Source organism: Sebastes umbrosus, chromosome 8, assembly GCF_015220745.1.
Source record: "Sebastes umbrosus isolate fSebUmb1 chromosome 8, fSebUmb1.pri, whole genome shotgun sequence".
Classification (NCBI taxonomy): Eukaryota; Metazoa; Chordata; class Actinopteri; order Perciformes; family Sebastidae; genus Sebastes; species Sebastes umbrosus.
In genome coordinates this window covers 31,525,116-31,548,982 of record NC_051276.1, presented here as the reverse complement: position 1 = coordinate 31,548,982, position 23,867 = coordinate 31,525,116, and the positions used below count along the sequence as shown (strand labels likewise).

The window sequence follows — 23,867 nt, the reverse complement described above, 5'->3', positions numbered from 1 at the left end:
AGTGAGAAACAGAACATTGGTTGCACAGATGATGAAATATAAATTGGTGTAGAAGAGAGAAACTGATCCCTATTTTTGTATCGACCCTATTGACGCTAGAATCAATCAAAACGAGACGAAGGTGTCTGTAGTGTCGATATTTTCAGATCGATCAATATGTACAGGCACACAGTTTTGGTGTAAATAAATAGAAGAGCTTAAAGACTAATCAAGACTTCCTGGATGTTGTTTCTTACCTTACTGGACCCAGTATGTGGTCTGGACTGGTCTCCAGTCTCCACTCTCTGTCTGTTCATGGACTCAGTGTCGGTGCTCCACCCAGTGGCTCAGCTGTAATCCTGCACAGTTAATCTCCCGCCTGCAGGGAGCCGGATGAAGTGCTTTTAAATGAAAGAGTTCGTTATCTTCAGAGCTCTCAGTGTTGTTACATGCTGGTATTAAGTCGTAGTTCAGAGAAACTCCATCTCTCCTTTCCTTCTCCCTCCTGCACTTCATGACCTCCTTGTGTCCTTTCCTACTTCTTGTCTTTCCCTGCTGCTTACTTTCCTTCAGTGTCTTCTTGTCTCCTTCTGTACTTTTTCATGTCCTTTCCTGCCCTCCCCTTTTCTTCTTTACCTCCTTCTTCTTTCCAACTTCTTTCATTCCATCTATGCCTCCTCTCCCTTCCTTCCTTACCTACTTGTCTCCTTCTTCTTTCCTACTTTTTTTTTCCATCTATGCCTCCTCTTCTTTCCTTCCGTACCTCCTTGTCTCCTTCTTCTTCCCAGCATCTTTCATTCCATCTATGCCTCCTCTCCTTTCCTTCCTTACCTACTTGTCTCCTTCTTCTTTCCTAATTCTTTCATTCCATCTATGCCTCCTCTCCTTTTCTTTACTGCATACTTCCGGATTTTCCTCATTAACCTCCTAGTTTCCTTTCCTACTTCTTTCCCCACCTCGTCTTTTCCTTCACTACCTCCTTGTTTTCTTCCCTACTTGTTCCTGTCTTTCCCTGCTCCTTGCTTTCCTTCACTTGTCTCCTTTCCTACTTCCTCCTATCCATCTATGCCCCCCTCTCCTGTCCTGAAAGCCAACCTCAGATTCACTCTCGTTTTAATGAGCTTTGTCCCCTTTGCGTTTTGCCTCACTATATTTGCGCTTCTTCTGCTTCGTTTCCGCCATTTTCGTAGCTTCCTTTTGGATTTGTGCTTGCACGTGCATGGGGGTTACACACCCAGTGCCCAAAGGCTGGCACCCAGAAACGCCCCGAACACAGCAAAATAAGAATAAAATAATAAAATACAAGCAGAGGGCAGGGCCCCTGCAGATACAGACACCGCCACACACTATTAGTGGGTCATAAGTGATGATTGAGAGCGACTACCTTTATGTGAGTCTACACATTGTTTTTAGGAAAATCCTGTATATTATACCTTTAAACCAAATGAGTCAGATGTGCGTGATTGTGACCCGTAGCAGCTCAGCCTCATCTTCCATGTAACGGTACTCTAGCAGGTCACTGAAATGTGAGCACTAGATCAGTCGTATAAGACCTGCCCTTGTGGCTTATCACGCAATCCTGTTTATCGCACACACACACACGCACACACACACACACTCCTCTCCTCTTCCTCCCTTGGCCCCATCAGCAGCACTTCACTAAGTGCCGTCATGTTTTTCCTCACAGCTTCACCAACAAACTTTGCACTTTGGCGTCCCCGAGTGGCAACACGGGACAGACGGCTGTTTACGTTTATGAAAGTTTGATGGACATTTTATTATCTGGAAACGCTACTGATCGCTGCTCGGATCAAGTTTCTTTAGGCTGAAAATGATGGAGATGCTGAGAGAGAAATGTTTTGGCAGCAGGTTCAGGCTTTTGTTGTTTGAACCCATTTGTTTTGCTTCGCTTTAGGAGGAGTTGACGGCTGACGAGAGACTCCTCGGCTCTGATTGGTTGTTTTTGTTCTGGCATGTTGAAATCTTGCAAATGCCATTAAAGGAGCTCTTGGAGGAGGCAGAGGAACATGATTTGTTTCATAGATTATCTGTCTAATGCACTACTCTCAGGATCAGATTTAAAAAAAAAAACTTTTTATCATATTTGCTCAAAGTTACAAACTACAGCTTTAAGTAAAAATATTTAAGTATTATCAGAAAAATTAACTTAAAGTTTCAAAAGTAAAAGTACTCATTCTGCAAAAAAAATATTCCCTATTATATATGATGTTTTTAAATTAGCTAATATTACGTAAAATGTTGCGATGCGACATCTTGCATCGCTCTGTCGAAGTTTATTTCACAACAATGACCGGCTCACTGTACATTATCCCGCTTATTACACGGCTACTTACTTAAGAAATCAATAATTCGACACAAAAACGGTCCACCAAAGTCCGACTTCAGAGCTGCGCCCATAGCAACGGTCTTTTATACATAGCAACGGTCTGTTATTCATAGCAACAGTCTGTTATACATAGCAACGGTCTGTTATACATAGCAACGGTCTGTTATACACAGCAACGGTCTGTTATACATAGCAATGGTCTGTTATACACAGCAACGGCCTGTTATACACAGCAACGGTCTGTTATACATGGCAACGGTCTGTTATAAAGAAATAACAGACCGTAGAACGCCTTATAAAAAGCTGTGTAATAATGCTGCATTAATGTGTGTATTCCATTTTACTGCTTTAGATGTACTGCTTTAGAACTACTTTATATACTGTTAGTAGTTTAATTTACAACAATGCATCATATTCTATAAGATCATCGTATCTTCCTGTGTGAATCATGTAGCTCTAAAAAGTCAACTTTTCATGAGCTCAATAAAAAACGCCCTGTTTTCAGCTTTGTGATGATGCATGTTCCAGCTGATCCAAGAGGCTTTTTTAATAGTTTACTTAGCTGAAGAAGGAGGATTTTCTCAACACATAAATGAACACTTCATCCTTCAGTTTATCACAAATATTCAAAATCAAAACATCTGGAGGTATTTGAATTTCACTGGACAGAGAGGGGATGAATAACTGTAACCTAAGTAACTAAAGCTGTCAGACGACGATGACCTCTCATTTGTACTTGAGTAAATGTACTTACAGTTACATTCCACCACCGAGCGTTGGGGTTATGAGGTGGTTCTTAGCTACATGTGTAATTTGAACCCACATTAACACATAGTATAATCAGTCTTATACAGATCCAGATTATCCTTCAGGTGTTTCTGGTTGTAGAATCATTGAGGGAGCTCTTTGTGCGTAGGTGAAACAGGAGCACAGTGAGTAAAACAACAGCTCAACGGTGACGGAGAGAGAGAAAGAGAAGCAGGGCTGTGATGGGATCTATTTCATCTCAGCGCTGCAGGGGGAAGAGTATTGTCAGTATTATCGGTGGGCAAGCCCTCACCTCGGTAATGGCCAGCAGCTAAAAATAGCAGCACAGAGATGGAGTAGTGTGTCAGAGAGAGGTGGGGTGGTAGTGGTGACGGCGGCGGTGGTGAAGCTGTTGCTGAGGTTTAGTTTAGACGTGGAGAGGTGGAGACAGCGAGCCCAGTTTGATAGACTGCTGGATATTAAGCTCTACAGCTGAGGGTGTGTGGAGAATAAAATGGGCAGAGAGGATGCTGGTGTTGATAACACAAGTCTGCACGTCAGGAGACATGGATGTTATTCTGACCTGCTGTGCACCTCATAGTTATTTTATAATCAAGTAATCAGTCAGTTATTTTTCCGATTAATCGATTTATTTATGTGCAAAACTGAGAACACAGAAGTTACTGTATGTCCTCACTGTTGTTTTTGGGGTTTAATGACTTTACATTCTTTAATTACAACAATTCCCCTTCATGTTTTTATGCCTCTGTGCTGGCGAGCAGGCGTTGCCGGCATACATACGTCACCGGCCAACCTTGAGACCTCAAAAATATGGAGGATTTGAAAACCGAAGCGGGGGTCAGAAAAAAACTGAGTTTTAGAGACTTTGTTTCCTGCAGTTTGGTGACTTTTAAAGAATGAAAATAACACACTGAAACAGCATTTTTATGTTAAACTTTACCTTTAATTCTGAGGAAAGAAAACTGAATAATTCACCCCTCTGGCGTGAATCTGCATAAACCTCTGGTATAAACTAATATTCATCAGTTTTTATTCATTCATACATTTTCTGCCCTTGCTTGAGTATTTCTCTCTCTTAGTTCTCTCCATTTCTCTCTCCTTCTCTCACTCACTGAAGGTCCTTTCAGACACAACGGCACCACTGCTCTCTGAAACCCGTTATTTCCAATGGCAAGTGCCACGCCACGACGGCTTTTCGCTGCGTCGAGCAAAGACCAACTTCGGGCGCTGCACGCTGTGTCCCGAGCATCTCTTACGACATTTGAAATCAAATTCAATTTGAAACGACATTCGGTGTGGCTGTATTGACGTCCGGGTGGAAACAGTTGGGCTTATAGACGCTGTACAGCGCCAGAAACACGTGGAGATAACGAAAAGGAAAAGAAGGTGTGAATAAATAAGTCAGGAGAAATGCGGGAGAATTGTGACCCCGGGAGGAAATCAGGAGACTTCCCATGTACACAAACACTTAATGCACTGGATCTGCTATTCTCCAAATGACGCTACTCTTACGACAGCTCTAGATAGGCCTTTCGCATTTTCACATCAGCAACCGTAGATTTTCTACACGCTTGGCACCTTTTCAAGTACTGTCCCCCCAGGCAACTGAAGAAGTACCTCTGATTGATCATCACTGGTTCGTTCTACTGTATAAAATGTGCAAAATGCACTTCACTATTTCTCACAGCCCAAGGTGACATCTTCAAAGCCCAAAGATATTCAATTCACAGAGATATAAAACACAGTTTTTACATTTTAGAAGCTGGAACCGGTAGATGTTTGTTCTTTTATCTTGATAAATTACTTAAGTAATGAATAGATTATCAAAATAGTTGTTAATTAATCGACTCATTCTTCTAACCCAGAAGCTGTCATACATACAGCCCCACTCCATTACTATCTGTTCTAGAGAGAGAAGTTTTTCATTCTGTAGAATAAGAAATGACACTCTGCACAACGTTTAATCTTTGATTTAAAAGTAGCTCCCACATCACAGAAGAAGAGTCAGATAATGAGGCCATATGGGAGGGAAGTGAGAGAAGAAGAGGAGCGATATGAATGACTGTAATATGAAAAGTGTAACATGAGTGGGATTAGATATGGAGGAGGGAGGGAGGGAAGTGAGATTAGGTTTCTTCACTGAACTGTCAAATATTTCTGCTCCAGCTTCTTCTTTTTTCTTCTTCTTCTTCTCTCTGTGTGACTTCTGTCTGTCAGAGAAAGTCGGTTGAACTTGTGCGTGTCCCGGTGACCACACAGCGGTAATGAAGGGTGAAACAGGAGGAGCGTTCACGGGTGTCAGTGTTTGTAAGAGTGGGTCATCTGAAACGACAGCGACCGGAGCTTCAGGATGGACCAAACATCATGCGATTCACTTCACCTCCTCCTCCTCTTCCTCCTCCTCCTGAGGCGACAAGGGTAGAGGAAAGGAACAAGTGAAAGAGGAGAGAAGAGGAAGAGGAGGAGGAAGAGGGAGTGAACATCACCTGTAAACTGGGGCACCAGTTTAAAAAGGAGCTTTAGTGTTATCTAAAGGGAAACGGGCAACATCAGATTACTTCTTCTGCAAGTTTTTTAGAGTGCGCTTTCAAATTCGTCCAATTTAGTGACTGAACATAGAGCGTCTTTCTTCTTTTTGGAGTGTTTTGACAGGTTTTATCTTGAGGACCCCCGTTTTTTTCCTTTTTTAATTTTATTTATTTGTACACTCTTTGGTGCTGTTGGTCAAAGTTTAGAGGATGAATTCATGCAAGGCAGAGTGTGAAAAGGAGCTCACCAAGCTGCTGCGCTGCTTCTTTGGCTTCATCACTGGGACGCTAGTTCAAGGTATTTTCCAACCTTTTACTCTGCCGCTGGTTGTTCTTTCTGCCTCTTAAAACAAAAGATAAATAGCTGATATCGATAGAAACTGTGATTGTGTTCATTTACCGTTATTGGTTGTTCAAGAGAATCTGTATGTTTGTATTTTTTCATTACTGTTATCTGTGACAAAGTGTTCAGTCAGTGACTGTTGAAGCAGTGGTGGAAAGTAGCTAAGTATATTTGCTCAAGTACTCTTAAATCCAATTTTGAGGTACTTGTATTTTACTTGAGTATTATGCTACTTTATACTTCTACTCAACAACATTTCAGAGGGAGATATTGTAGTTTTTACTCCACTACATTCATCTGACAGCTAAAGTTACTTTTCAAATTAAGATTATACACGTTAAGATTGTTAAATATAATACAAAAGTCCTTATAAAACAGTAGTGTCTAGTTGAGGCTCTGTCATGTTTCACATGTCTATTAATTGTTGGCAGTTACACCAAAGAGACAGAATTTTTTACTTACCGCGTTAATCATCTCACAACCCCTCAGATTTATCTTCTGGCCCTTTGGAGGGTCCCTGACCCCTAGGTTGAGTATAGGGTGACCAGGTGTCCCATTTTACGAGGGACTGCGTAGCAATTTTATCCCTTGTCCCACATCCCACATATTGAGACGATGTCCCACATTTTCATTGACTCTAGTTTTCAAAAGTCAAACCACTGCAGGACAGACGCTTTATTTAAAAATCTGGCTTTTATCAAATGAAGGCTGTCATCATCACGAGGTTGTGTTTTACTGTCAAATTGCTCACACGTGGGTCAAGTGCAGGTTAACGTTTCACCGTCTTTGCTACGCTACGCCCAACGGGGAAAATTGCGAGTCCCCGCAAAGTCACAAAGCTCTGCAGGTTTTGGCAAAATATGATGGAAACTAACACAAAGAAAAAAGGAGGAGCAGCTACAACAAAGACTGTGAAATTACTTATAAGTATTTATAAGCCGGGTGGAAGGAGATTCTCAGAGTTTTTTTGTGAAATTTACCAGTTATTTTTCTATTTCACACAACGATATGAAGCGTCACAGTTCATGCGAGTCTCACAACAGATGTGCCGATCTGTGGATGCATTCGGGCAAAGCAAAGAGATGTTACAAGATAAGAGGCAGAATAAAAATGTTTATTATTTAAGTTAGATAGACATGATATCAAAACTGTAGACTTCCTCTCAGCCTTGGTAACGTGTCCCACATTGTCCCACACAAACATACTCTTTGTCCCACATTTGGTTTGTCAGGATCTGGTCACCCTGGTTGAGTACCACTGGACTAACCTACCAAACTGTATACAAAGTAGATAAAACTAGTTTCACCCTGATCAGCTGCAACAGTAAAATGCTGCTTACACATTGATGCATTAATATTAATAATCTAATAATGTAATATATAATACAGGAGCCAAGTACTTTTACTTTTGATCCTTTAAGTACATTTAGCTGATACTTATGTACTTTTACTTTACGTGTGTGATTGAAGCTCGTCCTTAATTCATTTCAGTCGATACACGTTGATCTTATTTTTAATAATGTAGCCGCCTATTATAAAGACTTTTTAATATTTGTATCTTAAGGAAACACTTTGGCTTCATATTCAAGAGGTGCTTCCTCATTTGTTTTCTATCAGATGTCTCCGTTTGACCGTCGTGAAAGTCAACTTTTATTGGGTTTGGCACCTTTTCCAAAATACAATTTTATTTTTATTACTGTTCTGTTCATCTTTTCCTCAGTCTGTCCTTCCTGACTTAAGTTTGCTTGTCCTTCCGTTCATCATTGATTAGATGTAAGTCTATCCTCTGTCCTCCTCCTGCGTCCGTCCTTCCATACAAGCGAACAAGTCGCCTCATCAAGCCACCGCCGGCTGATTCAGCACTCTGTATCTTCTCTCTCTTCATCCTCACTCATTCCTCTCCTCACTTTCTTTTTTTAAACGTTGATCATCAGTCCCATTCTGTCTGTTGTCCCCTGCTGTTTCCTCTGTCCCAGATTCTCCTAAAGTCTGTGCAGACAGGTGAGGACACCTCGGGGTGCAGTCAGTGTTTACACGTCCTCTGTAGAAACGGGACGTGATGATGAATGTTCTCTGCAGAGGAAAAACCTCTGTGTTTTGCTTCTCTTCATCGTACTCTCCTCTGGACAGTTTGAATATCCGCAGTGGAGTCCTGTAGGGGGTTCAGGTCTCCGCTGATCAATTACCTAAACCTAATTCTGCCTTCTGTGCAGGATGGAGGGAGGAAAAGAGAGATATTTGGGTGTTGGACTGAAGAGAAATGAGAGGAATAAAGCAGGGCAAAGGCAGGGAGCTTTGATTAAGAAGCCCCTGTTTTAATTACACCACTACGGTTGGCTTTGAACCTGCTGGGCTGGGGTGGTTTTATGAAAAGGAGATTATCTCATGTGAAAGTGAGACTGCGTTTGATTTTAATTGGAACATATCAAGCGGTTGAAGGGCAGAGATAGCAGGAGAGGGAAAAGCCTGGAAGAGCTTCCAACTTTTCCCCTGATGACCCGTGTTATATTCCTGCAGCTCCTGTAGGAAGAGCAGTAGAGAGGCCATATACAGATTTAAGAAAATGTTTCACCTTCAGTGCCTGGAGCAGGTTGTTAGAGGAGCATTAAGAAGACATGGAGGGTTTTAATCAGCTATCTACAGAGTATTCAGACTCCTGCAGGCTCACTGTTTGATCAGCTCGCTCTCTACGTGCATTACATTATACATGACGGCATGCAGATTTTCACTTGTGTGCATGACTACATGTTGCTTAGATTTACAGAGAATAACAGACAAAGTCATGCCGCAGTCTTTTCATATTGTATTTCCTTGTGGCTTCTTGTTTTATCCGTGTATTGTTTGTTCCTGATTAATAATTTCCCTGTGAAAACGCAGAAACTGATGATTTGACAAACCACACAGCAGCTGAGTAAGCTCATATACGATCTTGGAATAGTCAGAATAATCTGATCCATTCTCTCGTGTTTCATTTCCTTCTCTTTCCTCTCTGATTGTGTTACTGAATGGATGTGTGCTGCTGTTCTGCTCTGCTGGTGTCCTGCGTCCTCTAGTGGACGGAGGGGATCTTACACAGCTGCTGGGGAACAAGAGTGTTGTTCATTGGAGGCTGTGGCTGCGGTCGAAAAGTGTTGTTTTTTAGGAAGGTTCCTAACGGAGTGAAATGACCCGGAAGTATCTCAGTAGCAGCAATGATAAGAGCGGTTTGAATCCTCTAAATGCTGAGGAAAGGTGCTTCAATCCTTCCTTTCTTATCTCCTTCAGCATAGGATACACTGGGCCATCCTTTACCAAAGGAAAGGAGATAATGCCGCAACTTTTAAAGTGACGCACCATTCTGGCGTTCATGAAAACAAACGATATGCCTATCTTGTATATTAGTGTGATAAGCATTTCATTTTATTTCTATTTATTTATTCCAAACAAGTAACAAATAAGTAAAAAACTAAACAAGACAAGACAAAACAAGTGCTAACAGAATGTAGCAGAGCCGTTTTTATGTATTAGATATTACTTACTTATGTTGATGTGATGATTTACTGTTGATCTACAGTATCTTATATTTTAAATGTCTTAATTAAACCAAGCTTCCTTTTGGAAAATGATAAAGTTAAAGTTGCTTTCATGCACCTTGGTGTATATTTTACAATTTACTAAAACAATCAGAGGAGAAAAAAAAAGAAATGTAATTTGTTGTTTTGCAGATTTCACTCAGACACTCCTCCGGAGTCTCCCAATCCAGGAATAAACGCTCCGTTTACATCATACGGATTTACTGTAAATGCAAGTTGTGGATTGTTAAAAACAGAATATATCCGCCCACCAGTGGTGAATACAAACAGGATAAGTGGGAAATAAAGACGAGCTCCATTATCTTCCATTCGTCATAAAGTCCAGCAGTGTGTTTAGTGGTAAACACGTCAGGGAATCACCCAGTGACGATCAATTTGACATTAATACAATCAACAATACTCCTATACCTCAGTTAGATGAGAGGATCAATACCACTCTCATATATGTCCATTGAAATTGAGGCTACAGCTGGTTAGCATAGCTTAGCATTAAGACTGGAAACCATTGACTGTATATAAAGATGGACAACGCGTCTCCACTTCCTCCCACTGAACAGAAGTGAAGCTAAAATATCCCGGATACGGGAGCTGACATCTTGAGATTTTGGCGTCATTTTGGAGCCAGAGTCTGCGCAGTAATGATCGGGCGGACCACCCGCCTCAGCATCAAATAACTAATTAAAACCAAACTTATCAGAAAAATTAACACTTGAACATACGTCATTGTAATAAGCACTACTCAAAATGACATAAATCATCTTTGGGAAAAATGTATTTGACGTGTACTTTAATTTTTTAGTTTGACCCATGTCCCATCCGCTAACATGGAGGAGTTAGGTTTTATGACCTATACTGCAGCCGGCCACCAGGGGGCGATCCAGATGTTTTGGCTCCACTTTTGGAGAGCAGTCATGTTGTCCATCTTTATATACAGTCTATGCTGGAAATAGATTCATTTAACACTATCCGCCATTTGTACAGATATATCAGGTGTTAATACGTGAGATTTAGAAGTTACCTTTCGACAGAGCCAGGCTAGCTGTTTCCAGTCTTTGTGCTAAGCTAAGCTAACCAGCTGCTGGCCGTAGCTTCATATTTACCGAACAGACATGAGAGTAGAATCAAGAAGAAAGTCAATATTTCCCAAAATTATGAACTGTTCCTTTAATGGTAAATAAGAAAGTTTTTCATTTTGATGTTTTCAATGCGTTAACCAAACTGTTCATCTGCTTACAATATGTTATGAATATGGCATAAAACCATTATTTATGTTGGTTTTATTGAATATAACTGTGTATTTGTGGCTTCCTTATGTGTTCTGGCCTGATAGAGAGTGATGAAGCTCTTTGAGTCTGTTCATGTCAAGTGTGTGGATCCATACAAATAACCTGAACCCGACATGCTTCGAGTGACTCATCAATATATTGTGTTGTCGTAATGAGCATATCTTGACTCACTTCCAGATAGAAATGGAGCCCATAATAACCCTCGACTGCCAATTTCATTGCCACTTTCTGGGTAATGCAGATCTAAAGTGTAACAGCTAAAAGCATTCTTGCCTTCATCATACTTTCACAGTTGTGGTAGGTGTTGTTGTTGTTGTTGACAGAGTTTGTGTTTCATGGTGTTTCTGGTGGCATGGTGCCAGGTCTTTCTACTGTTTCCAGATGTGTATCCTGTTCTTGTCATTAACAAAACACAATCAAGTGAATCTTTGGTCATACAGGCCCACATGAAGGAATCTGTATGAATACATGAATATTTGACCTCTCTGTTTTAAAAGTCAGCTAAACCTACTTCTAATAAAGGCTGAAGACAACAGTTGGTCTTTTAGCAAATGTGAAACTGAGAAAACAGAAAAGGATGAGATACCATAAACAAGAGTTAGACCAAAGTTATTGTGAAAATTAATTAGTACAGTAACAACAAACCTGAATTCACAAAAGTGTAGACTAGCTGTCAAATTAGTACATTATCCCATGGACGGGACACAAAACACAGAGTTTTCACCTAGGAGACCGGAGTTTGCATCCCGCATGAAACCAACAATGTGTAGTTGTCTTTGTGTACATAGTTATTTTAACCCAAAACACAATGTTTTTCCATAACCTCAACTGTTTTTTTGTCCTAAACCTAAATAAGTTGTAGTTTTATTGCCTAAACCTAACAAAGTTGTAGTTTTACTGCCTAAACCTAAAGAAGTTGTAGTTTTAATGCCAAAACCTAAAGAAGTTGTAGTTTTACTGCCTAAACCTAAAGAAGTTGTAGTTTTGTTGCCTATAAACCTAAAGAAGTGAAGTTGTAGTTTTACTGCCTAAACCTAAAGAAGTTGTAGTTTTAATACCTAAACCTAAAGAAGTTGTAGTTTTACTGCCTAAACCTGAAGAAGTTGTAGTTTTGTTGCCTAAACCTAAAGAAGTTGTAGTTTTGTTGCCTATAAACCTAAAGAAGTGAAGTTCTAGTTTTATTGCCTAAACCTAAAGAAGTTGTAGTTTTGTTGCCTATAAACCTGAAGAAGTTGTAGTTTTGTTGCCTAAACCTAAAGAAGCCTTTGTATTTGTGTTCAAAACGCGACGTTTCCTTCAGTTTTACATGTTAGAACGTGTTGCTTTTAAGTTTCACTTTAACTTTTACAACATAGTAGGTGTAGTAGGTCCCCAATGACCCACATCTATGGTGCTTATAGCGACTGATAACACCTATTTAATGGCCTGATAACAGTCAAATCGGGGGATTTCTTGGCCGGGAGTAGTAACTTCCTGAAGAATGTAAACATTAATTTCTTTGTTTAAAAGAAAACTTTAATAGATTTTTCCAGAAAATATATATTGATATTGTGACATCATTACAAATAATGAAATACAGTATTTTATCTGTATTTCCCACCCATACTGCACTTGTGATTGTCTGCAGTGGGAGATAATGGAGACTTGTTTGTAGTACTTTGTATATCAGAGACAGTATATAGGAGTTATATAGTCATGCTTCTATGTGGAGCCCGATCAGACGAGAGGGAGTGAGACAGACAGGATTAAATAAAAAAGAAACGTGGAGGTGTGTGTGATGTGTGTGATGTGAAAGGTCAGAAGCTCTGCAGTGATGTTTGATCCCGTCTGCTTTTTCATCTCTCTCTTCTCACTGTGATGTGGGGACACGAACTCAAACAGATTTTCAAATGTGGCCTCTGACAAAGGCACGTGCACACACACTGGAAAACTCTCTCACCTGTCACCTTTTCCACCAGACAGTCGCATTTGTCGGCACACGATAGTCAGACTTTCCAGCTTTGCTCTGAGATTCTTCGAGAGAGTTCAAACTTAGCAGCTCAGCAATTTTAAAGCACTTTGTCTGTATTGATCTCCGTGACTGAGCATTCACGAAAGTCTTTTAAAGTCTGGAATCGTGTCTTGTTAGACTTTGGTCTAATCCGGCGGTATTCAGAGTATTTCAGAGCAGCCTGTTAGCCCGCGTTAGCCTCGTTGTTGTGGTAGTCCTGCTGCATTATGGGAGCTATGATGGCCGCTCTGTCTGTGGAGGCCAGGAGGCGACTCTCTCGGCCCAGCTGCCTCACTCCCTGCGGCCACAGCGCAGCCAGGTACCACCGCTCAGGTAGGCACTCGTATGGTTTCTCCTTCTGTTTCTTCATTCACTCTTTCGTCTACTCATTCACTCCATCACTCTCTTTATTTCTGTCACTCTTTACTTCTTCTTGGCAAAGCGGTAATCCACAGGAGTCGTGTTTGGCCGTGTCTTTGGTGATTAGTGAGCAGTTTTGTGGTGTGTTTGCAATGAACTTCCCACTTTATAGTCAAACAGTGTGTTCAGGTCTATAAAATCCTTTCCTCTGGAGTAGAAATCAATTTCTTTGGGTTGTTTCTTTTTCAGTGTCAGTTCAGTAATGATGGGAATTACTGTTCCCACAAACATTAAACACATTACTTCTCTTATACTCTAGAAGATGTTTCCCAGAAGAATAATGCACGATAACTAAGTACATTTACTGTGCAATGTCTTTATTTATTTGACAGCTGTGTTACTAGTTACGTTTCAGATTAAGATTTAATTTACAAAACATATTGTAAGTTTATAAAGTAGCATTCATCGGTTAATTGTTATACATTAAACTACTCAATCATGCAATCATTATGAAGTCATGTTGTTTATCTGAACTTTGGTAAAACCTACAGAACTATATTTTAAAAGTGGATTTCACAAAGTTTCCAAAGATACCAAATAAATCAGGCTGGATTGTTTGGGGAGAAATGTCTATAAGACATTTTGAATACAGGACTTTTACTTTAAATGGATTACGTTGCCATGGAATGGTGGAATTGATGCTTTTATTTAAGTAAAAGTTAAAATGTGCAAAACGACCACAAAGATGCGCAAAACGACCACAAAGAGGCACAAAGGGACCACAAAGAGATGCAAAACAACCACAAAGACGCATAACGTGACCACAAAGAAATGCAATACACCACAAAGAGGTGCAAAGTGACAACAAAGAGACACAAAACGACCACAAAGAGATGCAAAACAACCACAAAGATGCACAAAACGACCAAAAAGAGTCGCAAAACGACCACATAGTCACAAAAAACTCACATAGAGACACAAAACACTTACAAAGAGGCGCAAAAACGACTACAAAGAGTCGCAAAACAGTCACAAAAAGAGGCAAAACGCCTAGATAGAGACGAAAAATACCCACAAAGAGTTGCAAAGCGACGACAAAGAGACGCAAAACAGCCATAAAGAGTCAAAAAACGACCACAAAGAGGCGCAAAACAGTCACAAAGAGGTACAGAGCGACGACAAAGAGACGCAAAACAGCCACAAAGAGGCGCAAAGCAACGACAAAGTGAAAAAGTAAAAGCTCAAAAGACCTCTAAAAAATACCTATAATAACAAACATCAAGTTTTTAGATTGTGGCTGCAGGTTGAATCATTTATGTGTTACACGAGCGAACAATAATGAGCTGCATTTATATATGTGAGAATATTGTATCGTTGTAGAATATTACAGCTGTAATTTCTCATGATTTTTTTACGAATGCCTCGACACTCGTTTAAGTGACATGTGTACATCTCTTCCCCTCCGGCTGTGGTGAAGTTGATCTTTGCTGATGTGTCCGACCGAGAGGAAACCGTCTGGATCCTCTCTCCCTCTTTCCTCTTTACTGGCTGTTGTGTCAGCAGGCAGCGCCAAGCCTACCTTTTAAAAACCTGTTAGTGTCCTAATGGCCTGCCCAGAGGAACGATCACACACACACATGCACACACACAATAGACACTAGCATCGATATACAAGAGAACAAACTTAAATGCACATAAATACACCCAAAAAGCACCCCTAAAGCATCACATAATGCCCACACACCTACATGCATAGTGTGTGTGTTTTTAATGTGTGGATTCCAGTCGTCACCTGTTCCACTCGCCGCCACAAGGTGGTAACTGAAATGTAAATTTGACCTTCACCCGCTGTAAAGATAGACACCAGAGGCTCTGGCTTACTAAAGAATAGTTACGGTAGAGACTGAAAATAGATTTGTGATTTTATTACTAATGGTTGATTTAGATTTTTCTGGTAAAGTGTGAGAGGCAGAGAAAGAAGAGAGAGAAAGCTCCACTGCCACCGCCTCACCACAAAGATATCGATCCCTCTCACTCTGGCCTCTCATCTGTGTCTCCTATCTCCAACCAAGTCAATGCATTAACACACACACACTCACACAAACACACACACACACACACACACACACACACACACACACACACACACACACACACACACACACACACACACACCTCCATTCCCCATCTTATCTCGATGCATTAGCAAGTGCAGCGTCATCAGTTATCCTCCTCCAAACACACAACCACATTTTTATCTATGACAAACTGTTGCACATATTCAAGGATTAATTATGAGTTTGAGACATTGATAATATAATAATACATTTATAATATTCAGGGTCAAGGGGGAGTTGAAGTGTGGGGAGAGTCCCCAGAGGTGTCCCTGCTATTTGATCTCTGCGTGTCAGTGTGTATGTGGGCACGCCCACACGTGCTTGATTGCTTGGCTCCCGGTATTTTCGAGAACAGTTCATCGCTCGTTGACTTTGTAGTCTTAGTAACTCCAGCATACAGCTGCAAAAGTGAACTGCAATGTCAAAGTCAATGAGCTGCGGTCTGTAAAGCCCCGCTGTGGATGACATGCTGGACTCAGGCCTCAGACCAGAACATCTGGATGAAGTGACTGCTAACATTTCTTGTTGGAAAGTCAATCAAATGACTACAAGGAGACGCAAAACAACCACAAAGATGCAAATCAGAAGCAAGACGAGAAGCAAGTTAACTAAAGCGACACACAAAATGACTAAAAAGAGGCACAAAACAACCACAAAGAAACGCAAAATGACCTCAAAGTGCAGCAAAACGACCAGAAGGAGAAGCAAAGTGATGAAAAAGAGATGGAACACGACCACAAAGTGACGCAAAGTGACGACATAGAAATGCAATACGACCACAAAGAGGCGCAAAGTGATGTCAAAGAGGCACAAAACAACCACAAAGAGGCACAAAACAACCTCAAAGAGACGCAAAGCGACGACAAAGAAATTCAAAACGACCATAAAAAAATGCAAAACAACCTCAGAGGCGCAAAGCGACGACAAAGAAATGCTCAACGACCACAAAGAGATGCAAAACAACCTCAAAGAGGTGCACAGCGACAACAAAGAGGCACAAAGTGACTATAAACAGGCACAAAACGACCACAAAGAGATGCAGCACAACCAGAAAGTGGCGCAAAGCAACGACAAAGAAATGCAAAATGACTACAAGGAGCGCAAAGCGATGACAAAGAGATGCTAAACAACCACAAAGTGGCGCATAACAACCACAAAGAGTCACAAAGCGACCACAGAGAGACACAAAATTGATATTATTCATACTAAAATATATAAAGTTGTTTATTTAGCGTTAATTTCATCACAGTTATTGCAAAGAACCTGCAAAGAACCAGGGCTTTAAATGCGAGTCTTAACAAATTTTTACACATTTTACAAACGTGTCCCCCGTCTTTACCGCTGTGTCTCGTCCCACCAGGACAAACATTTCTTTACCCGCCCCTGAAGAGGTGGATGTGGTGGAGAAAGGAGGGACACTTTGCGGGAAAGAGGGAGCCGAGCAGAGGAGGAGAGAAAGTCTGCGGTTGGCCAAAGTTATGGAATGACAGAGGGGATGGAGGGAGGAGGAGGAGGAGGAGGAGGAGGAGGAGGAGGAGGAGGCAAGTTCCAGGGGCGCAAAGGCGAATCAGATGGACAGACTGAGGAAAAAGGAGGAGTGCGGTGGAGTAAGGAGAGACCACAAGGAGGACAGGATGGGTGGAGGTTTTAGGGTGGCTTCAGTTTTTAAACCTCAGCCGGAGAGTGAGCGCTGACCGAGTGAGTCGAGGGAGGAAAAGTTCCAACTAGAAGCAGCAACAGATAAACTGAGGAAGCTGCAGAGAGAGAGAGCGAGAGGGGAGTGATGGAAAAGTATGTGCGGAGGAGGTAGACACCGGGGGGGAGGAGGTTTCATTCCCACAGATCCTCTGGGTTTCTCAGGATTTCCCTCTCTGGACGCTGCTGCTCTAAGTGCCTTCTCTCCAGGGCCATACTCTTCCATATCTGGACCTGGAATTGGACAGACGGTGAAGTGGACGGGACGGCGACGCCGGACCTAAAGTTAACTATTGACGGTTAAATTAAGTCTGGGCTGAAAGGTGTTTGTTGGACTACAGGATTACTGATGTAAAGTGGTTATTTGGCTGCATAAGTAAATGCATTATCATTTTTTATTATTATTTGAGCAGGGCAGCCTTTTCACTTTTTTCAGATTTTTGTATCTGGACTTTTTTCTTTTAAAACATTATCTCATCTAAATATTGTGAGCAGAAGCTGCTCAGATTGTCCTCATCTTGCAGATAAAGAGTTTGTTTGTTGTCGTCGGTGCATATAATGGGGTGATTTATTGATAATTGCTAATGCTGAGAAGATGAGAAGACCCCAGACTTTCTCCCACGTAATGGGATCAAAATCATGTAAATGCACCAAATTCTTTGCCCAAAAGACACTTTCATCTAAAAAAGATGTGATTCATGAGCGTAAACTATGACGTGAGGACTAAGAATAGCTGTTTGGATTAAGAGGGTGAGCAGTAACTTGTCGTGTCGTTTGCCAGTCCGAGCCCCCGGAGAGAGTGAGTGTGCACCGTGGAGGAAAAAGCCTGGAAAGTGACTCTAAACGTCTCCTTTAATGCACCGTAATAAATGGCTCATGACACAACCCCCATTTTCCCTCCTCATGGGTGCAGAGAGGGAGGTTTTCCATATATGTCGGCTCCCACATATTTTCCATTTCGGCATCAGTGTTGACATTAGAGCGGCCTCCGTCCAGCCCGCTGGCCCTGGTTCTCATGCTGTCTCCCGGGCCTGGAAACAAATCTCATGCAGTCTACGCCACCAACCAGCCTTGATTCCTGTCACTTCTTGGCTCGGCTCCGTTGAAAGCACTTGTTGTTGACTCCCCCCCCCTCCGGCCCAGCGCTACTACCAAGGCTTCGTTTCGTCTGTCTCCTCCTCGGGGCCAGGCCTTCCTGTGCAGGCTTGGCCCTGAGTGGGCCCCCGTCCTGAAGTCATGGGGATCCAGGGCATGGAGCTGTTCGCCATCGGCGTGGTCATCATCCTCTTCATGGCGGTTCTCAAGCAGTTTGGCATCTTGGAGCCCATGTCCTCATTTGAAGGTAAGGGCCCACCTGAGGCCCCTCTACTGGCTCTACTTATGATGGCTCACCACTACACTTAACTTTACGATACGATACGATACGATACGATACGATACGATACGATAAGATACGATACAACTTTATTGTCAGTTTGCGCTGAAATTCATTTTGCATCCATAGGCAGCTCAGTTTGAGAAAAAGTACACATCCAATAGACATCCTGTTACCATAGACAGACAGACAAGTAAGACCCATCAGACAAAAAACAAAACACATCCCAATTATTAATACATAACCCATTACAAAATGACCATCTGTCCTCTGCATTTACATGTCCTTAGCAGCACATTAATTATTATTTAGCAACAAGATGGACTGATGGACAAAAGCGTTCTTTAGCCTGATGCAGGTTAAATGTACAGTAGGGACTCTGAATCGCCTCTTGGAGGGCAGAAGTTGATATTCCCCATTTAAAACATGTAAGGGTTCAGAAGAGATGCTGTTGGCCAGTCTGAGCATACTCTTGTTGTGAGCTGCTTGAAAGGAGGCTTTCACAGGTTGGCCAATGATCTTCACGCAGATTTTGATTTGGCTATAAAAGTTTAGTTTTAAGTTTTACAGATGAGTCAGGCTGTGCTGCAGTACAACAGGACACTCTGAATCACTGAACTGAAAAATAATCTGGCTACTGACTCCAAATGATCTGCGAGTCCCCTATTTAACATCTACTGTGTAAGCACTATATAAACATGTACTAAAAGTACTATAACACCTTATAATGTAGTTATACACAGATGTAAAGATGTTTTTATGTGTTTATTAATATTATTAATAGGGCTGTCAGTCGATTTAAATAGTTAATCTCGGTTAATCTCAAATTAATCAAATTAATATTTTTTTTATCTGTTCAAAATGTACCTTAAAGGGAGATTCATCAAGTATTTATTACTCTTATCAGCATGGGAGTGGACAAATATGCTTGCTTTATGCAAATGTATGTATATATTTATTATTGGAAATCGATTAACGACACAAAACAATGACAAATATTGTCCAGAAACCCTCACAGGTACTGCATTTAGAATAAGAAATATGCTCAAGTGTTAGGGTTAAGTTCAAGGGAACCCTTTGAAAATGGCCGTGACAGTTTTGCCTCGTCAAAATTTAGCGTAAGTTTGGAGCGTTATTTAAACTCCTTCCTGACAAGCTAGTATGACATGGTTGGTACCGATGGATTCTTTAGGTTTTCTAGTTTTATATGATAACAGTATCTTCACTCTAGTTTTAAAACTGAGCCAGCTACAACCTCTGACAGATTGATTGCGTTAATGCATTAAAGAAATTAGTGGTGTTAAGATGATTTTGCATTAACACGTTGTTATTGCCCTAATTCATTATAATAAAGTCTGCTGTGAAGACACATTTTATATCATGACAACTGAGTTTTACTATGTTGTCATTATCTTTTTATACACCGGCCTCCACAGGATGAGTTATAGTTGTTGACAAATACATTAATAAACACTTATATCTGCTTACAACTACATTATAGTGTTATTAAATGTTTATATACTGCTCATAAATGCTAAATAGAGAGGCAAAGTGATAACCTTCTAGTTGTATCTATTAAACTCTAGTGATGTCGTCTTTATAGAAACATTTTGGTAAAAGAAAAAATTACCTAATGTTGCTGTTTTTCCAAATTTGGTGATAAACTGAAAGATGAAGTGTTCCTTCTTCTACTTCTTAAGCTAAATAAAATGCTTAAAAACACACTGGATTATCTGAAAGAAGCATTGTCACTAACGTAAACAAATTATTATAATTATATTATGATTATCATTTTGGATTTTTTTTACTTTTAAAGCCAATGCAAGCCCAAATTCCCCCTGTCGTAGGAGAGACTTGGCTCTTCTAGTACTTTTAATTACTTGTTTCCTTCATTTTTACACTTCTAACTGTCATATCATCCATGACTCACATTTCCTTTAAGTTAAACTGATGTATAATAAAGCTGAGTTTTAATTAAATAAATTGCCATTGCATCTCTAATTGCAGAAAAAACGCAAACATGTTGAACTACATGTTAATGCATCAGTGATCATAATAAACCAATAATATATATATATAAATATAATCTCATTTAATAAATCTAACATTTTGACAGGAGCCATTCTACTGCACTGGTACTTAAGTATACTCTGCTGATTATTCTTATGGACTTTTACTTTTGTATTGTAGTATTTAAAGTTTGGTAAAGTAAACTTCTACCACTGTGACCAAGTCATTACTTTTCCACATCATCTCCTGTACTGAAGTAAAGTAAACTGTATTTATATACACTGTCTTGAATTGGTCATACATCACAAAGTGCTTCACACTAAAAGACAAGAGCGCGTCATAAAATACAGACACAATATAAGAGTAATAATAAATAAAACAGAGATGTGGCGTACTAACTTTAATGTTTTAATAGCTAAATTAACATCTGGCCAAAGGGGACAACATTTAGAAATTACCAATTTAGCATCGTCCCTGCAAAAATAAATAAATAAATAAAGAGTGGCCAAGGGGTTTATGAAGCTGACCTGTTGTTACATGTATGTGTTGCATGGCTTTGGTGAATACTCGATTCTGATTGGTCGATCACGGCATTCTGTTATTTGTTTATAGCAGACCGTTGCTATGTATAACAGACCGTTGTTATGGACGCAGTTCTGATGTCGGACTCTGGCGGACCGTTTTTGTGTCAAATTATTGATTTCTTAAAGGGACTATTTGTAACTTTCAGAATTGCTTGTTAACAGCGACACCTGTGACCGTTAAGTCAACGAAAGTCAGCTCCTGTTGCTCGCACTTGCTCGCTCTAAATAGACATGAATGAGCATCGCTCAAAACAGTGAGGCGACACACGTCAGCTAAAACCACAATATCACTCTATATTTCAGCTGCTTGGCAGTAATGTTAGCTGACCAGACGAAGGTCTCTCCATGAATCACTGCTGATCCTAGTTTTGGCTTTTCGTAAAAAGCGGGTTGGTGCCAGGGCTGAAGCAGGAAGAGAAACATTATCAGCTCCCGACTGCGCCCGCAGGGAGACACCGGCACACAGTCGGAGACGATAACGTTACTCGCTGCAGAGCCCCGTCACTTCACAAGACTCAGTGCTGGTCTGGAGGAGCTGCAGCATTTATTTCTGCACAAACGTCCACTGTACATTTACTAGATATTCTCAGAGCTAAACTAACTCTCTTGCAGTGTGTAGTCAGCGTGCATGCACGTCTAGAGGTGGAGCGAGACAGCGAGAACGCGAGCGGTGTGTGAGTGAAGGCAAGCAGGCAGAGGAGACGAGACTCCGGCCACACGCAAGCGTGCATATGCGAGCACGCATGGGATCCTGACCCGGTAGATTTATACGTGTAAAAGGTCCCTTTAAGTAAGTAGACGTGTAATAAGCGGGATAACGTACAGCTAGCGAGACATTGTTGTGAAATAAACCCCTTCAGGGTGATGCAAGACCATCAAGGTCACAACAATGACCGGCTCGCTGTACATTATCCCTTACTTATGCATTATTTTTAATATTTGGAAGTTTTGGACTACCAGCAAAGCTATGTTTGGCATCAGAGGGGGAAAAGGGTGAATGGGTTAATGTTTTATTTTGCCAACTAAGAGAGAAAACCTTGCTGGGCCGGTAGATGGTGTCCATATGGGACAGTAAAAGAGACATCAGACGCTGCTCTCTGAATGATGCTGTTCCCTTTGATTAGATGTTTTGGGCTGAAGGCCAGCCAGTCAGAGTGCCGCGCAGTCAGCGTGCCAAGACAATTACAGGAAGGCTCCAGTCGGCACATTAGTGCTTCTCATATGGCTCTGCATCATAAGTAATAAATTCAACGAAAACACCAGTAATGTCCTTTCATAATTTATCACTCCTCTCAATCCCTCCAATCTTAAATTCCCCCTCTTCCTCCTCCTCCTCCTCCTCCTCCTCCCACTGTGGCAGAGCCCACACCCAGGTTTAGCATTACCTCACATCAATTATACATGCAGTATCGAGCAGGCTTTCTCTGAGGCCGCCTAAATATGGAGCCTGGAGTACTCCTCCAGGACCCTGAAGGACACTGGCCATCCCTCAGCAGCCTCCCAAATCCTCATCCTGCGTCTTCGCTTCTTCATCACCTCCTAGTGAGACTTAATTTACCAACTGCAGCATCATTATCTCACCTGCTTCAGCATCTTCTCAGCAACTACTTGGCAGCAGATATTTGACATCTTTTGTCTCTCTCTAAATGTTCACCTGTCTTCACGTAGGTAAATGGGTCTAAAGTAACTCACGAAGCCGTCCAAGTCCAGATGTTGAGCTCTTTGTTGGTAGGCCTTGGTTAGAAATAGACTCTAAACGCAGCCCTGTTATAAATATCAGCTTTGTGGTGATCAGTCGTTATCGAAGACTCTCGCTGTGGTGCTGATTCAGTTCAGTTTCTTACCGGTTAGATATTAGCCAAATGATTCATCTGTAGCATCGACTGAGGACACTGAGTGAGGTCATGTCCTCTGAAATATTAACTGGGAATTTGAGAGGTTTAATGACATGAATGAATTAATGATTTGGTTTATTAAAAAATAGTGAAAAATAACCATCAAAATGTCTTCTTTCTCTTCAAATTGTTTTTTTTTTATATATATATAATTTTCATTCATTTTATAATGTAAGACAAGGAAAATCAATCAAAGTCTCACATTTAAGAAGCTAAAACCATCAACAGTTGTCAGCAAAATTCCTTAAATAATTAACTGATTATCAACATAATTGCCAATTAGTTGATTATCTTATTGATTTATTCACTTAATCTTTAAATTATTAATTGACTTATCTTTTCAGCTCTCAATTACATATATATATATATACACATTTTTTTAAACTGATTGTGATATTTTTTAGACTAAGTATATTGAAATGTGTCTGTTTTTGGGAAAAATAAAAGGGATTTAAAATTATATTATTATGATTATTAGTAGTAGTACTACTAGTAGTAGTAGTAGTAAAAACACCTTACACATCTTTATGGAGAGAATCAGCATTTTATACTTTAATATAGGTATTTAAAACTGACCAAAAAATTTATTGAATTGTTTAAAATTTTGTGATGTTATTTTTTTTCTTTTTCTTTGAATACTGAGAAAATTTGACAGTTTTTAGAGTTTGACTGACGAAATTTAACTCTTTTTGAGATCTTGGCTACTACCTGGAGCATCGTTATATACCCATTGAAACTAAATTAGTGGTCTAATGTTGCTTTAAAATGCCACATGTTGGAAAAAGTGATTGTCAGACTTTTTCTGTATCAGTTGAAAACCTTTTTTGGGGGTCATCTGCTGGTCTAAGATGTGTACCATGTAACTTTCATCATCATAACATTAAAACATAAACACAATAAAAACAGACAATTGAAGACATTAAGAGTACTTTATACAAATGCCCAATAAAGACAAACTCTGTTATGACCCCCTCCACTCAAAATATACATATTTGTTGAAGCAGACGTACTAAAACATG

At 40.5% G+C, this 23,867-nt stretch overlaps 1 protein-coding gene across 6 annotated transcripts in view; it reads left to right on the top strand.

Moving 5' to 3' along the window:
- Positions 1-23,867, top strand: part of LOC119493527 (calsenilin-like) — a 62,236-nt gene that overhangs the window by 23,041 nt on the left and 15,328 nt on the right. The window contains exons 1-2 of one of the 6 annotated variants that reach the window (XM_037778900.1): positions 12,777-13,145; positions 22,006-22,008. The exons of 1 other annotated variant lie outside the window; for it this stretch is intronic. In XM_037778900.1, the coding sequence (XP_037634828.1) occupies positions 13,040-13,145; positions 22,006-22,008 (109 nt within the window). In that variant the 5' untranslated portion in view covers positions 12,777-13,039. Of the gene's footprint in view, positions 1-12,776; positions 13,146-16,952; positions 18,327-22,005; positions 22,009-23,867 lie in introns of those variants that run through there. 4 more of the 6 variants (XM_037778899.1, XM_037778895.1, XM_037778902.1 and 1 more) reach the window with 4 other exon arrangements.